We start from the raw sequence: 25,779 nt of genomic DNA on the forward strand, positions 1-25,779 counted from the left end.
ATAGTGGCGACCAGGGTGCATCGACGATGGCGGGAAGCGCCGGCAAAGCCACCTCGACATAAGGGTAGCTCCCCTTAGTGGTAGTTGTCAAGTTTGGCCACCCAACGATCGTCAGCAACTACGACGACCACCATTGGCTACTAGTCGGCAGGAAGTCAATCGTGGCCGTCGATGGTCATGGAAGCCTCGAATTCGCAGTCACCAGTCACGAGTTTGCTACAACGATAACCACCATCATCGGCAGTCTTCCAGTCAGTTCTAGCACGAACAATAGTGTCTCGAGTGCGGGTGGTTCGAGGAAGTGAGTGGACATGACGTTTTAAGCCGGGATCGCCTGGATCACCGTCGATGGAAAGCTAGGGTTTTGAGCCCTAGCTTCCATTGCGGGTGGGGAAGATGGCCTAAAACCCACCTCGGCCGACTACTCTGACATTGTTGTAGTGACGATTTGGGTCTGTGATGCTGGGAGGGTCTCCATCGCGACCAGAGGTGGAGTTTTGGCTGCGGTTTGGGACTCTCCTTCACCTCCCTCGTGGGTGGACTCCTCTAGCCATGGCTGGCCAATTTTCATCGCGATCGGCGGTGCTGGCGATGGGGTGGCCATGCTAGGCTAGAAAAATAGTCAGCCGATCGCCTTCTCAATCCTCTCGGAGATCTCGATGATTCCACGGACTCGACCAACACCCTCATCCATGAGGGTATTTCGTCATTGACGGTGGCTACTAGTTGTGGAGGTGGCACTAGAGAAATTCTCACAGGAATGGAGATGAGTTCCTAGTCCTCCATGGTTGTTCCTTCCTCGTTCCTCTTGGATCATATGTTAGCCATCATTTGAGGAATGTTAGTTGTGATACCAATATTACAAATCAGATTTGGAATGTTTCAGATGTAAGAAAATTATGATATTTTTATGTATGGCAACTTTGTGAGTTAGGTTTCTAATGGATTTAATTTCAGATGAATTGGAGGTCGAAATAAAAGTTAAAAGTAAAATAGTAGAGGAAGGTCAAAACGGGACCATTCGATAAATATCAACGTAGTGACGATCGTCGGAGGGTGATGATGAACGACCGTAAAGTAGGGTGGCTAGTGATGGAGGATGGTGGCTAGGGTTTGGGTGCTTGAAGATAGATCTAGTGTTATGATCTACTCATACGAAGATAAAGATGATCTAACGGCTATAATAAAATATAAAGATAATAAGAATAAATTGGTTAAACTCAAGATTCATTCAACGAAAATAATCAATTCATAACTACTCATATTTATATGAGAAATGTCCTAGCAGATCGGATCTAAATGCGGATTATTCACTTTATTTGAAATTAAAAATAATAACTAAATCTAACTAAATAATTTGATTTTACTTGACTTGACTTGAGTGACTTAACCCACGTAGTTGGATCGTAACAAAAAACTAGAAGGAGCAAGATACTCCCAAAATAAGAAAATTATATTTTAATAAACTAATTTGTTTTTTCTTTTCTCTTCTTCATCACATAAGAGTAAACATGTCATATAACTAACAGAGACCTAATGGAACAGATATTTGAGATATTTTCAATAGTTCAACGATATAATTGTCACAAAAGAAAGTTCAGAGAGGTATGCAAAAGATAATAGTAGTACGAGGGTCAAAGTATAATTAATTAACCAGATTAAAAAATGAATTTTACAGCCACACTCTACTTTTCAACTTTTTTTTTTTTTTTTGATTCACACATTATTTTTAAAGATTTTATAACCCAACCCTTTCTTTTTCTTTATAATCTTTATTTAACACTCTTGACAACCACACTCTACTTTTCAACTTTTTTTTTTTATTCACACCTCATTTTTAAAGATTTTATACTTAACCTTTCCTTTTTCTTTATAATCTTTATTTAACACTCTAACGTTATTTTTATTAATTAATATTAATTTTATTTTATAATTTATGTAACTCTAATTATCAAATTATCAAAATATTGATGTTGCCCCCTCCCTTCCCCTTTACCCTCTATCATCTTCCTTCATCTTCCCCTAACCACCTCTCCCGCCTGTCATTGCCACCTTCTCTTGTCTTCCCCCTCCTCCTCCTCTTCCTCGTCTTCTTTTTCTTCTTCTTCTACTACTACTACTACTACTATCTTTGCTCCTACCTTTAAAACCTTCAGCTTGGGCATGATAGGGCAGTGAGTATGATGAGGAAAATGGGAGATAATGAAAGGATGAAGGAGACATGAGTAATTTATGTATTCCATAAATAACTCAGTATATTATAACAAAATATTTCTTTACTGGTACCATTCTATTTAGTTAAGATTAAAAAAATTAACTCCGAGTGTTAATAGAGAAAACTGAGTAGTAGGTTTATAAAATTCTCGAATAAAAATTGTGAATCATAAAATAGTTAAAATATTCTGTGTAACTTATAAAATTCAAAAAAAGAAAAGAAAAAGAAGACAAGGCTTGTTTTACCTGAGCTGCCAGATTGCTAAGGCTAAGCCATAATGTTGGAAGGTATCCAATGGAGACCAAAAAAATAAAGTAGGAGAGGGTATCCAACGGAGACCCAAAAATAAAGTAGGAGAGAGCACCATTTTCATTTGACAACTTCAAAGAAGACATCCTTGAAAGATATATATATATATATATACACTTGAATTATTCTTTGACAATATTATACTATCTAGTTGTTTCCATGCATGCATGATTAATCTAAAACCTTTGAAAACGAAATGAAGAATTGGATAATGCAAGCTATCTATACACCACATTAGACTAATTTATTTATTCTAATGGGCCGGGCTGGGATGGGCTAGCCCACCATACATAAAGGAGTAGTGGAACATGACTCAGGACTCTGAGTGAGTAGTGAGTAGTGACTCATGCCTTAAAACTTTAGATACTGGCTTTATTGTGTCGATATGTGACAATAGTATTCACATCAGAAACTTTTGAGAACCTTCTGTGGCAAAAGAACCATACTCCAATTAAAATTTAATTTGAGAGTTGACACATCTTCGAAATCTAATTCAGTCTATCCCTCCAAAGAGACATATATACCACAGCATGGGTCAACTATGACATTAACCATGAGTTGGTAGAGTAAATTAAGGAGATTCTCTTTGGCTTCTGTTGATCTCTATTCAACTATGTTACAGATGCATATAGCTTAGGTATGAACACACATACATGCCAAAGACCTTAGGGCATTAATTCTCTTGTCTCCTTCCTTTCATCTTCTAGGTTTTCCCAAGATATTTTCCATACAAAATCCTGACAAGCTCTTGTTAGTGGGGTACTAATTAAATTCGTGGATGACTGATGTCACATATATTATCCTTATTTGGGCCCACACACTGAATAAAAGTTTATACCTCACTTTGACCATCTATAAAGTATATAGAAGAAGACCAAAAGTCCATACATATATATATATATATATATATAAACTCACCTTGGGATAATGATATGCATATAAGCCAAAATATAGTTTTGTCTTGTCCTATATAACAAATGGCTCCATCATATTGGATGGTCTAAGTAGTCATTGGTTTTCTTTTTCTGCTAGAATCTAAAGCAACCAGAAGTAAAGGTGACACGTAGCTGGTGCAAAGTGCATGCAAAGAGGCGAAGGGCCTCTCCATTTTGGCCACCTTGCACTAGTAGCGTTGAAATTATTTCTCTCAGCCTCCTTATCCGCCGTTAATTTTCTCTCTCCTTTGCTGACTGCTCGCCTCCCACTTCTTGGCTTTGGCATCTCTTTATCCTTGTTATACATACATCCACAAGTGATGGAAGATATAAAGAAAATGATGGATAGATAGATAGATATGGCATGAGCATAAAAGATGTACCTAGATAAATGGATATGGATATAGATATGGACCCACACACTGTGGCTAAAATCCTCTTGCATACCTTATCTTAGTTTGGTGTCCATCTTAGTTGGAGGGCACATATCCATAGGTCCACTGTGGACCTACGATTTTGGTCCAGGATCAATTGGTATGTCCTCCGCTATAGATGCTTTTGGCATCTAAACTCTAAAGTAATATATCGAGTTAAAATTACAATTCGAACATGTCATATCAAATATCAGTGCATCTGTATAAAATATATAACTTGCTCCCTATACATCTGTGCATCTTCCCAACATTTTTGGAGTATAAGTATCACCTCTTGCCACTTAATTGGTACATGAAAGAGAGGTGAAGTGCATATACAGTAGTATATATTAGTGGGTAGGGATCAATGCATAGGAGTCACTATTTAAGCAATTTGTGCCGACATAGATAGAGTAGATATATAATGCGTTATCTTGCAGCAGAAAAGACTAATAACCTTTCATATCGATCATCAACCTTGACAAAGATATTAACAACTTGATGTGATTAGATGAGATGCGAATATATACCAGCGTTCATCTCCTATTTACACCTCCAAATCACATCCCCAAAGAGCTGTTTTAGAGTATAAAAGAATAAAATCCTCATTAGGTTCTCTGTGAACGTAATTGGGCGATTAATTAATCTGGTATCAGAGCACTTTGAGTGTCAACATGATTGGATCAAGGAATCTGGCTCTTTAAATAGTCATTCATGAAAAATAAAGTATTTATCTTCTTGAAATGATACGTAAATGCATCACAATCAACTTTGAGACAGATAGCTAAGGCTAATCCATACTGTTGTAAGGTATCCAATGGAGACCCATGAAAAAAAAAGTAGGAGTGAGCACCATTTTTATTTGACGACTTCAAAAAAGACATCGTTATATATATACATGCATGCATGATTAATGTAAAACCTTTGAAAACGAAATGCATTATCCATTGGGTTCAAGAAAAAGAACTGGATAATGCTAGCTATCTACACCACATCAGACTAATTTGACAATAAAGTTTAGATGGTAACATCTTCTTTTGAGAAAGGAGTTTTGGTAAACCATATATTTGGAACAAAGGCCAAAATTGATGATTAATTTCACGGGGGCTGTTGTTTTCTAAATAATCATATATGGTTTGGATTTACCGTGGAAAAACCTCTACCCTCCTAGAATGTTCAGATTGAATTCTCCTTCTTATTTTTATAGCTGGTGTTCTGTTAGGTTTTTAATTGTTGGCAATTGTGTACAAAATATTCTAAGTGTATTTTTTACATGTATATGAGCTTTACACAAGTCTAGAAAATCTCTGGTTTGAAGAATTGCAAAATTATTGAAGCAAAGTTGATGATATCAAGTCATACCAACGAAGTTTGAAAATCTTGGATTTTCGTGAGTACGGATAAGATTCGGATTTGGCTCTATCTTGAATATCATATATAAGGATTGTGAAACCCTATCTCTAGGGTGGTTGAAAAAAATTATTGAAGGAGATTTCTTGAGGCTACATCGGTTTTCAACTGTTCTTCAACTAACAAGGTTCCACTCATCTACAAAAATCTCAATCTTTCGTCTTAAGGGCTATCTAGATGAAAGATCAATCTCGAGAGCTATTAAGATTGAACTTCAATCACAAGAAGCAGTGAATCGTGGGTTCTAGCGATCAAGACTGAGAGGAACAAAGTCGTTTGAATCGACGGGTTGTTTTGTGAGTCAGTCTTGTAACTGTTACTATCATAGTGATTAGTTTTGATCCGAGTTTGGATCCATGGTTTTTTTCCCGTTTAGGTTTTCCACGTTAAAATCTTGGTGTTCATCTCTACTTTCGTTTTTAATATTTTTTCCGACTTTTACTTAAGTGAACGAACGATATCATTGCCTAAAGGTTAGATACATATGTGTGTTTAAGGGTTTTTTCATGTTCATTTGTGGAATAGGAATAAACTTATTCTAGAATAAGCCTCCTTATTCTGGTATAGTAACTAAATAATATCTTATCTTATTTTAGTATAGTAATTCAACATTTTCTTTTATCTTATGAGCTGAGAGCACTTATTTTTTGGTTTAATCAGCTACAATTACATTTCCCTTTCTCTTCTCTTTCTCTTCTCTTGAAAGTCAGCCATGACTTCCTTCACCGAGCCTAGCGAGCTCTCTCAACCTCTCCTCCAACGAAGCACTACGAGTAAGCTTTTCTCCGAGGAAGCACTTTCCTTGCAAAAGCATACCTCTCACATTTCTCTTATCAACCAACAAGAAGGAAGCTCCTGCTGCTCTTGCCATGTGCCTCCAATAAGCTACTCAGCAGATGATACATCAAAGACTACATCTTTGCTCCCCTTCTTGCCTTCCCACGACCTCCATAAGTTTGCCATCATCCACAAGGTCTTCGGTGCTAGCAATGTCAGCAAGATGTTGCAAATACGACACCTCTAGCTAGCTCTATAGTATTACTTTTATTATTAAATATCTAGTCTTAGATATATATCCTGCATAGATTTAGAAGGAGAAAGAGGAGTTCAATTATTACCAAGAAAAGTGCAACTCATGATACTGCTATATATTTCTATCCATTAAAGTGACATGCCTTCAGTGTCACTTATTTTACCGTAGTGGTTAGTATTTATTAGTAGCAATATCTAATGCTGACTTATTTTATGATTTATAGGTATGCATACATGAATTTATTGGTAGTTAGTGCATGCTTATATTTTCCCGCAGTGCAGACTTATTTTTTATAGTGCTTAGTATCTATCAGTAATAACATACAGTGCAGACTTATTTTATATAGTGCAGACTTAGTTTATATAGTGCAGACTTAGTTTATGTAATGCTCAGTGCTGAATGTTTGTCAGCCTTTAGATGCAATGCAGACTTATTTATCCGTAGTGCAAAGGAATATATAGGTACCAATTTTGCGGCAAAAAAATATAGATATTTAATCATAGTGCAAAGAAATGCATGGGTATTCACTAGCAATGTGGCAAATGCATGGATATTTACTAGCAGTGCAAAAAAAAAAATGTGGATATTCACCGGCAGTGCAGCAAAATGAAAGGAAATGATCGGTGCAAAGAAGTAGGGCTTATTCAATGCGTGGTTGTAAATTTTATGTTTTACGGAGAAGGCGAGTGTAAAAAATATTTTGATCCCAAAAATGTAGGTAGTGCTTATTTAATACATAGTTACGAGTATATAGAGTTCAATACGACCGTAGTTATAATAAACAATTATAACCTTGGTGTGTGGGCTTATATTTTCTCCTAGTGCGGACTTATAACCTTACATTATCCCCTAATACATAGTTATTTTATCATAGTGCATGATTATTTTATATAAAGTGCGGGGTTACTTCTCCGCAGTACTAGCTTATAACCCTTTATAACCATACAGTGCAACACTTTTTCTTTTCTATGTTGGTATATGAAGTATTTTAAATCCGCAATTATAACAAAAATTATTATAATTTTAGATAAATATATATTACTACTAATCCAATAATCCAATTAATGGTATTTTTATCATTCAATATAAAACATCACTAATTCCCAATACAAATTTATTATTCTTCGATACTTTAGTATCAACTTTATATCACATTAAATATAATTATGACTCTTTATACTGGTATTAAATTAAATATTAAAATAGCTTAAACTAGTATTAGCTCTCTTCGTCTAATATTAAAAATTAGAATAATCATATTTATTCCACCCTTATTCTACAATTAAACATAGCGATAGTGTGTTCACAAAAATAATATTTATAAAAATTAATTAGTAAATAGTTATTCGTTAACAAATATATCTGAGAACATATATATATATATATATATATATATATAAACAACATCAAAATATACCTCATTATTATTAGATCATCTCTACTCATTCAGTAGTCTCTTTTCACTCCGTGATCAAAAAGCTTGGCCAGTAAGTCTCATGTTACATTCACACACTACACACATGTGGTCCAAATCAACACAAATATTGCCTTTGAATAAGATACCTCTATATATTGACCAAATAAACTAATATAAATAAATAAAGTCTCCACCTGATCCTCTCAAATCCTGTCCCATCGACGTCAGTAAATTTAACTTAAATATATATATATATATTTTATATTTTTAAGTAGTTTAATAATTATTTACTCTATAATATTTACATTTTATATTTTTATTTTATTCCTAGGCTTTTTGACGTGCCAATGAAACTTTTATATTAAGATTTAAATATATATATATATAACTTTTTGACTCTTTTAATAATTTATTAACTCACCGACTGCTCTATGAATAATTTTTTTTTATTTAATGGAGATCATCTTGGTCAAGACTTATGCCACGTGTGCATTTGACCAGCCTAGTAAGTTTTGGGTCGGTCGTTGGTGGGGTCATTCATGCATGCCCTAATATCTAGTTACTTTCCTTAAGAAACAAAATAATAATTTTATTTTTATGTGAAGTGCTTTTTGGATTTTGGAGGAGTCATATGACTCTTGTTTTACCTTGCTTGGATTCACTGTTACATCTAACTTTATCTCAATATGAACACCTTCCCATCCTATCAATTATCATAGTGATGGAGATACATAATAAATGCATGTAAAAGCCCTCAAAACCATGGGCGCAGCCAGCATTGTGTCCAAAGACACCTTCTCTCACTAATAATACTATGTAATCGAAATATTTTGTTTCATTAGTGTCACTATTTGGGCCCCCCATTTTATTCCAAATATTATAGTATTAAATACAATATTAAATTTGATTATTATTATTTTTTTTTCTTTTACTCTAATGTGGTGTGGAGAAATTAACGACGCATATTTTGAGAGGTATAGAAATCTGAAGAGTTCTTGATAACTCGATGCCGACATACGGAAACAAAATCTAAAAGCAATCCTAATTGTAGTAAATTAATAGCATATATTGTTATTATTCTACAGGAATATAGAAATCCTCGGACTTAAAAAGACACACGTTAGTGAGGTTAGCTTTATGGGTTAGAGAAAGAAGAGTGAGCTATCAAACTTCATGGTGACCAACCATCCGGTTCTCAAATCTAACTTGGATTTCGCAATCACCATACACCAGGGTGTTTTTTTTTTAATGTATATACTAGTTTAGATCTACAAAGAAAACTTCTAATCTATGTCACTGCCGTATAAGTAAGTCAAAAGAGAATCGAATTTTGAGGCAAGCAATTTTGAACACTAAATTTTAATGATATTTAGTTATAACTACTAAAAAAGAAAAGAAAAGAAAAAACCCGACAGAAGAGGGGAAAAAACGGCATCAATCCACCCGTACGCCGAGATGGGGCAGTTGTGGCCGTTATCTATCCAGCTTGTGACGTGGCAGGACCGCATCGTCCAAAAACGCTCCTGGGTCCCACCAGAGCGGCATCGACGGTTCCACGTGGCATTATCCACTTCCCAATAGAAGACCAGGGAGAGAGAGGAAGCGTACCTTGGGAAGGAAGGTGGTTGGAAACTAAATCAGAAACCCCCCAGAAGAAAAAAAGGGAAAATTATTACAGGATTTTATGGGGATTTAGTTGTAATTATGGACTTTTTAGGAGGGAGTGGAGGAGGCTATAAATGGTGGCACATGGCATGGAGGAGGAGGACACATAGCAAGACCAGAGCTGCCGCATGTCTTCTCTATAAGCCATCTTCTTCTTCTTCTTCTTCTTCTTCTTCTTCTTCTCATCAATCTTCCTCTCTTGGGTTTTGGGTCTATTTATAAGAGAGATAAGATAGGTAGTTGTTGTTCTTGGGTACAGAGGAGTAGTTGGTCTTGGGCTTGGTGAGAGGTAGTTTTGTCTGTTGGTGTTCGCCATGGAAGGGAAGAGATCAGGAAAGGCTTCTTCTTCTTCTTCTTCTTCTTCTTCTTCATCTCTTGTAGATGTGATCTTTGGCAAGAAAGAGGAGGTGGGTTCGCATGATGGCTACTTCAGTGGTGTCTTCCCTCCTCCCTCCGCGGTTAGTTCTGTTTTTAACTTTGACCAAGAGATGAGATCTTGGCGCTCTTTTTGATCATAGTTTCTTGCCAGTTTTGACATAGACTCGCATATTCATGGCTTTGCGTTCTTATGATGCCAGGTTATGAGAAAGGACTCACAGAACTCAAATAAAGCTGGAAATGCTCGCAGTGGCACTCCAGGTTTTGCTAGTCATATGTAGATAATGTTGGTTTTTGAAAGAAGAAAGAATTCAAAGCCTCTAATTTGTACTAATAAAACTTCTCCTTTCTAAGGTTGACAAACTTTGAGTAACACTTGACGTGCATTTGCTGCTTTGCAGATCGTAATACGCAAGAAAGCCCAAGCAAATGCCAGAGCACTCAGCTTAGCAAGGATGGGAAACCGATCTACTCTGCTGAGCCAACGGAGTCACCTTACTTTGGGTCATCTGTCCATTACGGTTGCCGCGATTTTTACCCCGGCTCGCTGTCGAAGAATACTCCTGAAACGACTAATACTGTAAGTTGTAGATGAAAGGAAATATCTCACATGAAAATATTATAAGTATCAAACTGATGTTATTCATCTAACATGCATCATTTTGTGTCTCTTTGGTCGTAATTACCAGTATAAAAACAGTGAAGAGGATAGTTCAGATAGCTCAAACTATGCCACTAGAGGTAATTGGTGGCAAGGTATGATATATGTCAACTAAGGAGCTTAGCTAGTTCGTTTTAATTCAATGGAAGGATAGATCTTTACTTGTTCTGCTTTCTTTATTGTTTCAGGTTCACTTTACTATTGAGGAAACTCTAACTACTTAGGCAGAGAGAAGTTAGAGTGTATGTGTTATTTCTCAGGTACTTGGAGGAGCTGCCTTAGATTGCTGCAATCTACTATTCCAGCCAGTTTATATATCTTCTCTTTGTAGTTGAGGATATAAGTATAGAGACTGTTTATATTATATAAGAGCAGCGGACAGTTCTCAGTATGTCTATAAAGTGTACCAGGCTCTATTCTCTAGCTTATTTTGGTGAGGATAGATGCCCAGCTTTGTAGTTTGTACGAGCTTTATATTCAAAGTTACTATTATGTTAAACTTTTCACTTGTGTTTATTGGTTGAAGCTCCTCTTAGTTCTTCTATTGGTCAATCAAATGGAAGGTATGGCACATCAGCTACCAACATAAAGCAGCAATGTCTTTTAACTGCTATGAGTTAGCTGCATACTCCTACTTTGATGCAAGCTTGTTGCTATGTTTCCTTCATCTCTATTATTCTATCTTATTCCTTAGGTTGATCTTTAATGCCCACTCCCTTAATAGTATTGATTTGCTTGTGCTGCTTGGCTGTTTACCTTGGCATCTCTGGTTCTGAATTCTAGCAGCAATCTTCATCACATGATGATAGTAGAACACGAAGGTATTCTATGATCTTAAGGAGGTTGGGCTTCTGCACCATTTTCTATACATTTCCTATAAATTGGCAGTAGTGGCCTTTAATCTCTTCATTTCTATGTGTCTAGTAGCATTGCACTTCAGTACTGAAGTGGTTATTAATTTGGCCTTTGATGGTTTAACATTTATTGTTCCCTGTAGCTGATGTAGGGTTCATGTAAGAAAGGGAATCAGGGTTAGAAATAGGTTGAAAAAGTGATGAGAAAACCGAGCAGATGTGATCTTGACTAGTATATCAAAACCAGTGGCTTAGAAATTACAGTCTAAAGGTATGATACAGCAGCAGCTAATGTGAAGACCTAAATTTAAAGAGAAAAATGAACTTTCTGATAAATAAGTTATAAAAGAGTGATTTTTTTTAATCCTGCACAACTCAACAAGATTTTTAAAAAATGGAGGCATTAGAAAGTTTTAAGTAGAACAGTAGCCAAACTTGTGTGGCATTTCTTGCTTTAGCAATATATTACATCCATCCAGAAGTTAATTTATGCCCTCCCTACCATCAAAAGAGTAAATTTCAGAAGCTACAACCATTCCTTAGCCCCCTACATTCCAAGGCAAAGTATAACCAGGGATCAAATAGCTCAGAATTCTAGGACAACCAGTTCAAAACCTCCACATCTGTAACCCAAAAGGTCAGATGCTGCACCCTTTTCATGTCCATCAACCCTTCTTCCTCATTACACTGATGCTATAACTGAGCAGGCTGAGAGATTTGCATTCTTTGGCCTTTCACTTATTAGAAGTATGACCACCTACTTGTGTTTATTTAATCTTCTAGGAAATGATCCTAGAAAGAATCTCAACTGGAAGCAGTACATCACTGCCGATGACATCAAGCATGAGGATATCTGCAGTACTTTTTATTAGAGATGCACAAAAAGAGCCTCTCATAAGCAGCTGCCATCTTTGTGGAAGTGAACAGCTGAATTGCCCTGCTTCTAGCTGCCTCCCCCTTCTTCACTAGAACTCCACTTCTTCCATCTTCCCAAATCCTATACAAGGCCTTCTTAACTGAATCAATTGTAGGTAAAAATGTGTAACCGATTTCCTGCCCCACGATAAGAGATCCAGTAATGCTTGCAAACCGCGTGCCGGCGACGGACACGCCTGAGAGCATTGCCTCTATGATTGTATGATCCAGCCCTTGCGCTCTCAACGTAGGATTCATGAACACATCAAGAGAATTGTAGAAACTAGCCAGTTGGGTCTGCTCCAGAGGACCCAAAACAAATACATTTGATCCAAGTTCCTTATACCTATTGCCCCATGGCCCATCTCCTGCAACTAAAACAAATGCATTCCTTTTGAAGGTCTCATTCTCCATGAATGCTTGTTTCAAAGCTTCAAACATCAAAGGATGGCCTTTGTCCCTCACTAACCTCCCTGCCATGCCTATCACCAGAGTCGCATTCTTGGGCACACCAATCTTTCTCCTGAACTCTTCACCCCTTGCAGCATCCAAAGTATAGATGTTCTCATCAACGCCATTGACAATTATGTGGACACGTTCTTCTGGGATCATGTAGATCCTCTTGAGGACATCTCCGACGTGGTCGCTCGTCGCCACGTGGTGCTTGTAATCTTGGAAGAACTTGACCTCGTCCGACACCTTGTTTAACCTGGTTATAACATATATGGGCTGCTGTTAAATTACATTTTGTATTTGTCTCATGTCAAATTGAGCTTTTAAACGAATTGGTGGGCAGACGAACCTTTCGGTTAAGACCGACTGCCGCGGCTCTCCGGGGCCGCGGAGGAGGTCCTGAACGATGTCGGAATGGATGGTCTCGTACGCGATCCCATGCCAAGAGACCGCGAGATTGCTAAAATTCCTCGCGCGGCCGTGGAGCAGCGAGACGCTCTCGGTGTGGACCACGTCAAACACCTTGTGGCTGTTCTCTACCCGGAACTGCTCCCACGCCAGGGCCTGGTTGAGGTACCCGCCCCTCGTCGCCGGGGTGACGTGGAAGGCCAAGTTGGCATCTGGGTGGGTGGCGAACGTGGAGTTGGATGACGTGGTGAACACGTGGACCTCGTGGCCGCGGCGCGCCAGGGCGAGGTGGAGCGTGAGGGCGTGGCGCTCGAGCCCTCCGGCGATGTTGCGGCGCGGCCATTTCTTGACGAAGAGGGCGATCCGGAGGTGGAGGGGAGGTGGGTCCGGGGAGAAGGAGAGGTGGTTCCAAGAGGAAGGGAAGGAGAGGAGGTCGAGTGTTTGGTTCAGTTCGAGGGGAGGGAGGAGGACGGAGGATTGGGTAGGCGGTTTGCAGCAGGAAGCAGAGCAGTGAGACCAGTAGATGAAGGATGTGGACGAGAGCATGGAAAAGGCGAAGAGGAGGTAGCAGAGGTAATGGAAATTAATGGCGGAGGCCATGAGATTCTAATCGAAGTGATTCAGAACTGTTTAAGAAGGGTGGGTGGGGGCGAATGGAAGAAGGAGATCGAAGATTGGAACTATGGAAACTGGAAACAGGGGCTGCATTGTTTGACCAGTGTGGATTAATGATTCCCATGTGAGGTGTGCTAATTTTAAGGCAGCTTTAGCCTTCAGGTAGAAATCCACTAGAAAAACACCAAACCCACTATTAATTTTTGGAAAATTTACTAAAGAACACCCTATATTTGCCTTTATTATACTTACATTCTTTAAAGCCACTGATTGGGTTTTGGAAAACTTATAAATATTATAATTGCCACACTAGATTCTTTAAATTATCTTAATTATCGGTGAATTTCTTTTTCTAAATTACCATTTAGATTAGATTTTGACATAACATTCCTAATAATTATATTTAAAGTTAATAAATACATATAAATAAGTAAAATATGCTTCTTCAGTGTAAAATATTTATTGATTTTTTTATATGCTATAATGAATTTTAAATTACTAAAATTGTCTTTCTCTTTTCGTAAGATTTACTCACCCTATCATTTACTTCAATTTTCTTTTTAAAAAAAACTGTTATAATAGTTGACATAAATTTTCTTATTTATAATTATTAAAATTATAAAGTAGCTTATAATTTTAGAGAGATTAATTGTGCTGCTGATTAACTTGCTAATTATAGTAGAATTATATATTACGATTTTATTTGGTATGAGAATTTCTTTATACTCTTTTATAGTTTTATAAAAAAATATTACAAGTTTTAAATCTTAGTTATTATCTAACTATTAGAGTATATCTCATTTTAAGTATATGATCAAGAAATAAAAAAAAATTCAACCATCTTAAATACATGAGTATAAGATTCATATCTACTCAAATAATGATAAAAGTATTATAATAGTTTTTATTTTCTAAGTGAGTTTCAATGAAAAAGTTAGCTCGTTTGGTTTGAAACTAAGCCTCGAATTTATTTAATTGGTCTTAATTTTTTTGTTACCGAAACCAATTTAGAGGTTCCTGAACCAGTTCAGAATATTTAAGGCTTAGTCTCAAACTAAACGGGGCAAGCAAACAAGGATAAAGATTTATATATAAATAAAACTTTAGAGGAGTAATTTAATTCTTGACAATTACCTTATTTGCAAATACGTTCCATACATCGGTGGGTTTATGCGATAAAGACTACAATTTAGGTGATAATATGCAATGACAATTGATTATCCTTGGAAAGCTTTCATGTTTGACCTGGTGGACTACTCCCAATGCTGGAAACTTGAACAACTCGCAAGCTATTAATAATTTGGTTGCTTGAGTGAAAGTGAACCAAACGTCAACCTTCCTACAAGAGGGGTGTCAAGGTCGGTTTGAAAATGTGATAGAGGCTTTTAAGATTAAATTCGAGCTAAACTTAATCTTAAGCTAACTCAATCGAGTCAGCTCGATAAGAGTTAATATATATATATATATAAATAATATGAGTAATATCAACCATTAGATCAAAAGATCTAATGACTTAGCTTCTTTTTCCCTACTCCCTAGGTTAGATCGAAAGATCTAGAGATAAAATCCATTATATTCTCTCCCACTATCATCCCAACTCAGGTGATGCCAATGCCAAAGCTGATCGACACCTCTACACACCATCGTCAACTCGCACTTGTAGTCTTCTTGGACTCTGACTATCCCTGATGAGTAGCTTGTTTAAGCTTGAGTTCGGCTCGAGTTCAAAATAAACTTAAAATTAGTCTGAATTAAAATTGTTTTAATTCAAACTTGATCAGAAAGTAGAGTTCGAAATTAATTTCAATGCAAGCTATCTGCTCGTTTACACCCACGCCACCGAGGCTCTCTTTGTTGAATTTTTTTTTTTAAGAGAAATTCTCTTTGTTGCAATGTTGTTGTTTATTGCAGAAATTACTTCAATTCTTAAACTAAAAACATTAGGACTTTTTACATAATTCCCATTGAAAAGTTTTAAAATATCATAATTATCACTACATTCATTAAAATATCATAATTGCCACTAAATTATTTTGACTCTTTTAGAATTGCCATTATAGTTAATTTTCAATAAAATATTTCTAACAGATTATTACTAATGCTAATAAACACATAAATGACTAACACATATCTATTTTTTAAGTTCTAGTGTCAAATAATTTTCAATAATTTTTATCTCGTATAAGATAAGGTATATTTTATTGTATTGAGTAATAAACTATTTTTAATAATCTAGACAAGTGCAAATTATTTTCTTTTTCTAAAATCTAAGTTGTGCTTTAATCATGATAGTTAGATTTAATTAATTAACTATTATTTTTGAAGCATCACAATAATTTTGGTGGTGATTATGATATTTTTTAGAAGTTTTCTGTGATAATTATGTAAAAATCATAAAATATTATGTTATTGTTTCTGTTTCTGATATCTTTACATGCCAATTGTTGCTTGTATTTAACGTTCCGACGACTTCAATTAATCTAAGAAATATCTTGGTTGGTATTCATCTTGTAGGGTTCAGACGACATGACTCACTTATCAAACGAATTAATAAAATTAACTACGAATATGACTCGCTTATTAAGCAAATATAAACAAGTTAGATGAGTTTTTTTTTCTAAAAATAAAAACTATATTAGAAATTAAACCTGCAAATACAAAAGTCTCCTCTAGAGTAGGAGATCAAAATTTGCACAAGCGCATAAGAGAAACCTCCATCCCTAATACACGTGAAGCCTAAGCTCATACTTGATTAACTTACCTATAAATATATGTAATTTTATAATTGTTGAAATTGCTAGTTAGGGTTTTGATATCGTCAATGATATTGTTAATGGACTTAAGTGGCGTCTAACCATTCTTCAAAATGTGGACAAAAATAGTAGAGTCAGTCTTTATTTATGCATTGGTTAAGCTTCTCCGGGCAATACTCCTTAGTGCTTCCCTAATAGCTATAGCCTCCGCAATCGGTTGAGATTCATATGGCATGTATAAAGTTGTAGCATCCCTTAAAAAAAAAAAACTGGAGCGCACTTGACCTGCATGTGCATTGTGGCTTGGGGAATGCTTATATTATTATATGGATGAATGAGAGTTTAGAAATGATGCAAATGATGATATATGAAAGTCTTTATTTTGAGTTAAATGAAACTCATCCCTTTGAGCCCTAGGAGGTTCACTACTCGCCAGGTTTTTTGTGGTGAATATTTCTCTTGTTCGAAGATTAGCTTATCACTTGCACACGTGCACAACTATAAATAGGATGACTCCTACGTCTTGACAGTACCCAACACCTTCCCAGCCAAAGTTAATGGTGAAGAATATTATTATATTTATATATTATGGCTCATGCTTGAGGTCTCAGTCTGTTGATCATAGACAATCAAGTCACATTTCACCGGACGATAGACGATTTACTATTGATTGATGAGAGTTGAACCGTTTAGGATATTTAAGTTATAAAGCGAAGGGTATGATGATATAGACTTAGCGATTTTCAATGAATTAGAGTGATGACGTTTGTAAGCAACGACTCATGATTTCCGCAAGGTGGTACGATGATATAGAACCGAGAGCTTAGATGATAGTATCGATATGCAATACTTACCTATGTGATGGGCTTACGGTTGAGGTTCTTAGTCTGTAGGGCGAACAATCGATCATACTATTTGCTAGATGATGAGCTAACGAGTTACCACTATCCTCCCTTGTGGGTATTGTGTAGTCGGGTGTGAGTGTTGTTATGGCCTACGGGCATAACTCTGTATAAGCCTATATTGAAGTCTTGATAGTCTAAAAAGAGATATATATATCCTGTTGTATATTATTAACATGGCTTATAGGTGGAGCTCGAGTTTGGGGACATGATAGTTTGGGTTGATGCATGTCATATTATAGATTACTAATGCATTTGCGTATTGGATGAGCACGATGAGTATGTGGTACTAATACATTAATTTGCTCATGATGTACATATTCATATTTACCTATTACGACATTATTATTTGCACTACTGTTAGACTATAGTAGTTAACATTTGCTGTGCTTTATGGTCATCACCTTCTGGTGAAATTATTCTCAAATCAATAATTGGGTTTGAGCTCGTGGAGGATATGGTGGAGACTAGTTTATAATTGTCTTTTTATTTATTTATTTTATCAATTGAGCTAATGGCTTGTAGTCCCTACTTGGGCAATCTGCATTTGTCTATAGTTTTATATTTTGGGGCTTATTGTGGCCTATGATATTATGGGCTACTTTTTATTTTATATTATTTATGAAAATGTGAGTTTTTCTCATGTTTATTATATTAAAATATTGACCAATAGATCATATGGACATCACGTGGGTTCCATCCACATAAGAGACACGTATATTTGGTGATGGGTGTTACAAAAGTTATCATTAGTTTGTCAGACTATGAAACCCACCCATCCTTCTCATTTCTATTAACGAACGAGCCACAACTATTAACATTTAAGAGATCCAACAAATAATTGAGTAATATAATCCTTTGTTAACGAAATAGTTCGAAGCTAAAACTTATGCAAGTCTTCTCTTTCACCGCTAAAATGAACTTGATTGCAAAACTTTTATATTTGCTAGAGTAAGAGTACGATGCATGTCTTGACTTAAGCTCTGTTTGATTCTGGGAACCCGTTCCTCTCATTAATCCATCAGCCCTCTGACCATCTATCCTCAAAACAAAGAGTAACCAAAATGTTACTTTTAACAAAATCATAAAGAGTGGTGGCCACTCTACACTAGAAGAATAAATGGTCAATGGTCTCGATCTTAAGAGAGCAAATGAAATACCTAGTATCCAAGGCAAGCCCAAAGGCTAAGAGGTGAGATTTTCTACTCACTAATCAACCCCGAGCTAACTTCCACAAGAAAGTCTTTATCTTAGACCAGACTGACGAAAACCAAATCTTAGCCCATCCATTTCATCTTAAGTTAGAATTATTGAGGGTGGTGTGAAGAAGTTGGTAACTAGACTTAGAGGAGGCATGCCTTAAAGGATAGACCCTCCAGATCCAATTATCCTTCCAGTCACATAAAAGATATTGATGTTAAGAATCAAAACCATTAAATTTTTGGGCTAAAATATCTAAAATACTCTGGTAGTCCCAATGACTATTCTTAATAAGTTGGGAGATATGAATAACTGAGTTTCTGGGATCAATATTAAAATAGGTCGACACCGATCCAAATGGATGGGCGCAGTATATGGATCTTTCCAAACATTTATATTCTGCACACTTTGAATAAGCTTGGTGAGCTCGCCCTTGAGCTCATTCATAGCTGAGAGAACAAGCCTCCAATTCCGAGAGCACTTCTAGGTTTTCTTATTCAACCAAAGGGTGAGAGTGTCATATCTAGCACACATTGGAACGGTCCATAAATTATTACTACAAATAAGAATGCATTGGACATTCCTAACCATAAGAGTGATGTGTATAGTCTGCATATCTCTAATAGTAAGACTTAAGCCTTTCTTAGGTTTGGTAACCTTAGTCTCACCAACTGGTTATTCACTAAAAAAATTTTCTCAACAGCATATAGCTATATGGTCAACAACAATGGGAGTTGCCCTGAAGAGGAAGTAACATGTATAGACGTTAAGTTTATGATTAGAATTAATTAAAATTATTCTACCTTTTTGAGTTATATACGGACATTGAGTTACTTGTGTAACCTTTTCAATAAACAAGTTACACAGATTTGGATTTGTATAGTTTATTCCGGTTATGAACAAGCCTATTTGAGTTATAGATAATTTATTATAATACAAAAGAGTTTATTCTGGTTTTAAGAAAAATAAACAAATTAGCAAGTTGGAAATAAATTAAGCTTGAGATTTTTATAAATTTACCCTATAATTTATCTAGTTTATGATTCACAGTCTTTTAAGGATTTTGTAACCACACTCCTCTTTTTCCCCTATAATTCTTATTTAACACATTGGATTAATTGAGACCATATTAAAAAATAAATATTTTATGAATTACACTCTATGTTTACCTATTTTATGATTTATACTCCGTCTTTAATAATTTTATAATCTGATCCCTCATTTTTCTCTATAGTTCTTATTTAACACCTTGACGTTATCTTAACTAACTAATATCGACCAAATTACTAAAATACTATCACCATTATTTTCTGTACCCCTTTTTTAAAGAAGGCATGAATAATTTAGGTATTTAAAATTATTTTATATATTACGAAATATTTCTTTGTCGGTACTGTTTAAATTTATAAGGAAAAAGTAGGAGTCGAGTTATAAAAATCTCAAAGACGATGTGTGAATCATAAAATAGATAAAATATATGGTATACTTTATTAAATTTTCTAATATATAAAATAATTTATAAATACCTAAATTATCTCTATCTTTTTTATTCTATTTTTTCTTTTTGAAAAAAGAAGAAGAAGAGGAAAAAGACGGTGGTGACAAGAATGGTGGCGACGACAATGACGACGCTAGATGGAGAAGATGGTAAAAGGATATAAAAAATAAGAGAGAATGGTATGGATATTTTAGTAATTTGATCGATATTAGTCAGTCAAAATAACATCAGAATATTAAATAAAAATTAATAAAAAAAACGAAGGGTCGAAGTATAAAATACTCAGACTTTGGGTGGGAATCACAAATAGTTAAAATATACCGATATTATTTGTAAAATTCCCATTAAACTTAAACGATAAGTAGTACATCATTATTATCAGTGGGACACGTGTCAATCACTCATTGAAGGATGCCAACAAAGAAAGTGATAGAGCAATTGCTTAGAAATGACCAACCAGCGATCCGGTTGGAGATTTTAAGGAAGGAGAGGAATATTTGGAAGGTTGGTTTTCTTTCCTTTTTCTTCTTTTCCTAATTACAGAAGCCCTTGCTTGTATATATGGTAAGTATTTACCATAATCATTTAGACTATGGTAAGCGTATTGTAAGAATATTCTCCAATTTTAGCACATCATGATGGATGGTATCTCTAATTCCATACTATATTTACCGTCCCATATAGTGTAAATCTGCACATCTGAAAACATCAGTTTTAATTTCAGCAAACAAAACTTGTATATATAAAACTAATAAAATGGCTACTTAATTGCATTCACCTATGATTTCAAACTCCATAGTTTGATTTATTATGGATACCATACCACAAAGTAATTCGAAAAAGGTTAACATACGCTTTAGTTTTTGGAGGTGCTCCTATTGTTAGCCTCTTCATCACTAGCACTGGATCGGAAGCTTCTCGAAAGGAGGAATCCAAGCGCATGGCCCACCACCGCGGCGATGAACACGCCACCGTTGAAGGACATGACGGCGAGCATCACCATGTACGCGAGGCCCATCTGGATGCCATGGACGACGGCGAGTGCACCACCAGAGACGCCCCTCCGGCTGCCGGAGATGGCGGAGAGGGTTTCGGCTACGGCGGCGACGGCGGCGACGAAGACGAGGGAGAGGAAGTACATACCGAGGCCGCGGTCGCCGGGCCAGCCGGCGAACAGGACCTGCGCGTGCTTCCCCCAGAAGAAGGTCATGTGCATCACGGCGCCATCGCCCATGTCATGCTCCATGTTGGTATCGGTGGGGGGCATCATCATGCCCATGCCGTCGTCGCCTCGTCCAGCTCCCATTGCCATTTTCCGATCCCTAGTTTCTCTCTCAACCAAGGGGAGAGGGGATGATTGGGAAATCTCGGGGGTAGTTGGGTGGAAAGTTAATTGGCTCTTTGGAAAGAGAGAGAGAGAGAGAGAGTGGGGGGTTTTTGTTGGGAAAAGATAAATAAAGTAAGAAGGTAATTTACTCAAAGAACCCTGTACTTTGAGTAAAATGCGTAAGGCAGGGTGTAATTTGCTTAATGATAGGGAGTTATATGTAAAATATTATAAATAAAGGAAGAAAGAGAGAGACAAGAAGAATCATTGGTTTCATCGGGCGGGGCCCGGCTGATTCATCGAACTTTGTTACCGATCTCGACAAGGTTTTGGTTAAGCGGGTTCGGCTCAAGCTTAGTTCATTAACTAAGGAGTCGAGCTTGAGCTGAGATTGTGAGCTCGTTTAACAAAAATAAGTCGAGAAATTAGTTGGTTAAAATGATTTGAAGGAGCAGCAGAACGGAGAGGTAGTGTTGGAGCTCATGAACTCTTTATTTTTTGAGTCGTTCACACTCCTAGTAAATGCAACCCGTGAACTTAGCTGCCTCACTCAGTGATTGTGGGCCAAAATTGGATATAATATCTAAGCAAGTGTGATTGGCATTACACGGGAGGGGATAGAAAAATACACACTTATTCGTTCATAGTATCTCAAAATTTTCAACAATCTTTACCATCAAATTTTTAAAGAGGAGGTAAACCCAGTGAGAAAGGACTTTTGGAGAGTAGATATATGATCATTAGGCTCGATTCATCTAAATCTGGCTCAAACTCGATCAATTTTAATCGGGTTGAGCCTAGCCCGAAAACCCTATCCATTATTCTCATCTATAGCCCAACTCATAATGTATACATATTTTTATAATTTTTATAGTCTCGTATTAAATATTTAGTAAACTATATATATCAATATATAAGTATATTCCTATAAAAGATAACTAAAATATCTTTATATAAGTCTGTTAAACTCAACCCAATAAGATATAACCTAATATCTAATAGGCTAGTGGACGGCAACGAGCTAAAATATTCTAACTTGGCTCAAACTCGGCCCGACCCACTAGCTTGACAAAAAATAATAGTACTATTATTTTGGCAGAGAACTGATATGCTACTAACTAATCCCTATTACTAGTAGAAGTAGCAGCAGTTTACAAAGCCTTCATGTAGTCAAAGATTGTGATATTGATAGCACCCAAATTATAATAGACTCCCAAATTTTTGTAAACATAAGGCGGCTCTTCTTCAACATGGGCTATAGAATCTATCATTTTGGATATATAAGTATTTCTTCAAAAATACTCAAGAATTTTAATGTTACTTATATTTTTCATAATGCCAACCTAACTTCTAATTGACTTTACGTATCTGGGGTATGTTGTGTAATACTCCAATAAGGTGGAGGGATCCCTAATCACCCACAAATGAGAGCAAATGGAATAGCAATAAATTTTGGTAAACAAATATCAGCAAAGCTAATTTCCATCCCAAACGAGAAATCCATAACCAAGATACTAGATATAGAGAACTTTTAATCACCTAAGACAATCATAAACAAGAATGCCAAACCTATACAAACCATAAAGAAGATAAAATAAGAGATAATATTTATGTAGTTCGACAGTGTGCCTATATGCATAGGCAATGCAATTTCTAATCCATTAATAGATATGCAAATATAATATTTTCAAGCCTCCAATCTAATAGAGATGCAAATACAAAAGATTTTCAACCCTTTAATCTCTCCATAATATAATAAAAGAATGTTATTTCAAAAGTCATCTTCTATTACTGCAAATCCCTCTCTTTTCTATCCTCTCTTGTTAACCCTAAAACCTATCATAAGATATTTATAGGTATGATTTACAAAAGAGAAGAAACTCTGTAGGGGCATTTGAATGTCTGCCCTAGTGCGTTCAAACACCCTTTTATAGGTCTCTATAAATACGAATAATCTAGCTTAGATTGAGCAAAAAAAAACTAATAATTCGCCCCCTCAGTGAAAATTCTAAAACTTTGATGAAATTTATCAAAAAGTGACATAAATTTTAAATATGCACGGCCTACACATTTGGGTCCGAAGATGCTAAATCCAAAAAAACCAAATATTGTAAGAATTAATCCCAAATATCAAAGGATCTTGACACAAATAGTTTAAACATGGGGAGACTTGGTAGCTTTGACACGAATAGGCCTTCAAGGGTGGCATACCCAAATTTATGTGGATAAAGATGTGCTATGCTTGAATATATATATATATATTGATCATAGCCGATGACTTCAAACTTCAAACATACTATCAGTAGCGTGTACTCCTCAACAGGCTGCTGCTTCCTGCACTTCAATGCATGTGCAGAAACTTTCATTCCCACATTTTGTCAAACACCTAATGGGCAAGTCCAATCTTATCATCTCCAAGCCTTCTAGTTAAGCAACACTTAATTTAAATATCTCTCTTAGGGAATGAACAAATATTTCCTTACACACAGCATAGAATTGCAAATACTAATTAGTGTTTAATTTATAATTAGCAATTTATGAATAAAATACATACGTTTTGTAATATCTAATCAGGAGGAGCCGAAATGCAAAATTGTAAAACTATACTTGTGAAGTTTATTAAAGGAAGATGATGAATAGAAAGTTAATATGGCAACCCTTGCAAATGGATATTCTTAATCTTAATCAAGTATTAATAGATCTTTTAATTCAATTGAATATTTGCAGAAAAAATTAAATTCATGATCTATGAGTCAATATTAAAATTATATTTTATATATTTTTATTAATTTTAAATACTAGCATTCCAACTACTTTTAAAGCGTGTCAGAATTAACTTCTTTAAACACCATTTTAAATGTAACTTTGGAAAACTGAGTCTTTGTATTTAAGAATACCAAAATTTATGTTTGAAAGAGGCATGTTGCTGTGTGAACACATTGAAAAGGAAACTTATTTTTTGCTTCAATTTTCTTAGTCAATCTTTACAATATTTGTACATATCTTATACAAAATTTCAAGACATAATTACATATTATAAATATTTTAAATGTATTACCAAGTACATAAATATCTTACACAATTAATATAAACCTAAGTCAAGATCCTCCCCCGAAGATTAGTCAAGGAAAGAAGATGAAGACTCAGCCTAGGGCGTTAGAGTCTGGCCGGCTGGACTAGATCTAGCCAATTAGGGATTTCGAGTGTAACCTGCCCTTCTGATGCTTTTTTAAAATTATTATTATGACTAATTTTTAAAGTTTTCAGTGATAATTATATAAAACTTCCCTTTAATAAACTAGCTTGTCATAAATATATGACTATGATGCAAAGGAAGTCAATTAACTGTGAGATAATTAACATAGCTTTCAAGAGATGACTACATTATAAGTAGACATGGATGCATGATTGAATACTATAATTCTACACCAAAAAATTTGGCCACTTTTGTGCAATTAATCTTCCCTTATATATATATATATATAAAATGTTTCTCAACTTTATTTAATCTTATAAATTCAAAAACCTTTTTAGGATTTATTAGTGGCAAAAGCAAAGTTCATAGCAGAGTGCAGTACTTAATTCAGATAAGAATCTTATAAGAACAATGAGACGTATGGACTAGAGAAACAGAAACGTCTGATCAATAGATTCTGCAATCACTAGCTTCACATTTTAAAATAAGATTAAAAGAATACTATGTTTATCTAGTATAAATTGATCAAAATGATCTGAAAGTTATTCAATATTATTATCTAATATCATAGTACAAGAGAAAATTCTTACTTTTTGTGAGAAAAGAATAGCAATTATTTTAGACTCAAAGGTAGGTATTTGAATTATCTATATGCATTTATTAGTATAATTTATAAATATTTCGTTACAAACTAATTCATAATTCTAAAAAGAATCAAAAGATTATAATGATAATTATGAAAAAGAAAATTCTTGAAATTATAATTTATATTCTCAACCAACAGGAGGCCTTATTGGCAACTTAGCTAGTTAATTATTTCTTTTTATGGTGGAAATTATTCCTTTAAAAGGGATTCCTTTTGGTTTGAGTGTTCTTCCACAACACCTCTCTTCACCTTTTAGCATGTTGGGCTCTTATAGAGAGAGAGAGAGAGAGAGAGAGAGAGAGAGAGAGAGAGAGAGTTCATCTCATTAGCAATGGCTCAAAGGAAGCATCCAAAGGGATCGCATTGATCCTTTTGTGCACCAATTTAGGATCATGCCATCCCTTTGGATACCTCCTCTAGCCATTAATTTACTCCTCCTTTCTTCATCCGGGGAAAATATTCTTGCATGATCACAAAAATATTATGATGATGGAAGCTGCATAAGCTGATCACTTCTCACAAATTCTACCAACATTAGTAGAGGTTGAGATATATTAATATCTCTATCGAAGTTCG

General features: G+C 35.5%; 3 protein-coding genes across 3 annotated transcripts; 1 reads left to right on the forward strand and 2 right to left on the reverse strand.

The window, feature by feature from the left end:
- Nucleotides 1-9,349: 9,349 nt before the first annotated feature.
- On the forward strand, nucleotides 9,350-10,952 carry LOC140778454 (uncharacterized). Its single transcript, XM_073123171.1, has 5 exons — nucleotides 9,350-9,855; nucleotides 9,976-10,036; nucleotides 10,177-10,355; nucleotides 10,465-10,531; nucleotides 10,625-10,952. Exons 1-5 carry the CDS (start codon nucleotides 9,712-9,714, stop codon nucleotides 10,639-10,641), a joined length of 468 nt encoding a protein of 155 aa, XP_072979272.1. The 5' UTR covers nucleotides 9,350-9,711; the 3' UTR covers nucleotides 10,642-10,952.
- A 714-nt stretch (nucleotides 10,953-11,666) lies between these two features.
- LOC140778501 (uncharacterized) lies at nucleotides 11,667-13,799 on the reverse strand. Its single transcript, XM_073123246.1, has 2 exons — nucleotides 13,008-13,799; nucleotides 11,667-12,914 (listed from the first exon to the last, which is right to left on the reverse strand). Exons 1-2 carry the CDS (start codon nucleotides 13,664-13,666, stop codon nucleotides 12,128-12,130), a joined length of 1,446 nt encoding a protein of 481 aa, XP_072979347.1. The 5' UTR covers nucleotides 13,667-13,799; the 3' UTR covers nucleotides 11,667-12,127.
- Nucleotides 13,800-20,732: 6,933 nt separating this feature from the next.
- On the reverse strand, nucleotides 20,733-21,472 carry LOC140778681 (copper transporter 6-like). The gene has a single exon (XM_073123505.1). The coding sequence runs from the start codon at nucleotides 21,344-21,346 to the stop codon at nucleotides 20,891-20,893; it is 456 nt and encodes a 151-aa protein (XP_072979606.1). The 5' UTR covers nucleotides 21,347-21,472; the 3' UTR covers nucleotides 20,733-20,890.
- Between the last annotated feature and the right edge of the window lie 4,307 nt (nucleotides 21,473-25,779).

This window comes from Typha angustifolia, chromosome 15 (genome assembly GCF_048772165.1).
Source record: "Typha angustifolia cultivar Huaian chromosome 15, ASM4877216v1, whole genome shotgun sequence".
Taxonomy (NCBI): domain Eukaryota; kingdom Viridiplantae; phylum Streptophyta; class Magnoliopsida; order Poales; family Typhaceae; genus Typha; species Typha angustifolia.

Coding starts and splice junctions, on each gene's coding strand:
- LOC140778454 (XM_073123171.1), top strand. CDS start 9,712: ATGGAAGGGAAGAGATCAGGAAAGGCTTCTTCTTCTTCTTCTTCTTCT. Junction 10,037..10,176: donor TGCTCGCAGTGGCACTCCAG/GTTTTGCTAGTC, acceptor GCTGCTTTGCAG/ATCGTAATACGCAAGAAAGC. Junction 10,356..10,464: donor CTCCTGAAACGACTAATACT/GTAAGTTGTAGA, acceptor CGTAATTACCAG/TATAAAAACAGTGAAGAGGA.
- LOC140778501 (XM_073123246.1), bottom strand. CDS start 13,666: ATGGCCTCCGCCATTAATTTCCATTACCTCTGCTACCTCCTCTTCGCC. Junction 12,915..13,007: donor CAGTCGGTCTTAACCGAAAG/GTTCGTCTGCCC, acceptor TGTTATAACCAG/GTTAAACAAGGTGTCGGACG.
- LOC140778681 (XM_073123505.1), bottom strand. CDS start 21,346: ATGGCAATGGGAGCTGGACGAGGCGACGACGGCATGGGCATGATGATG.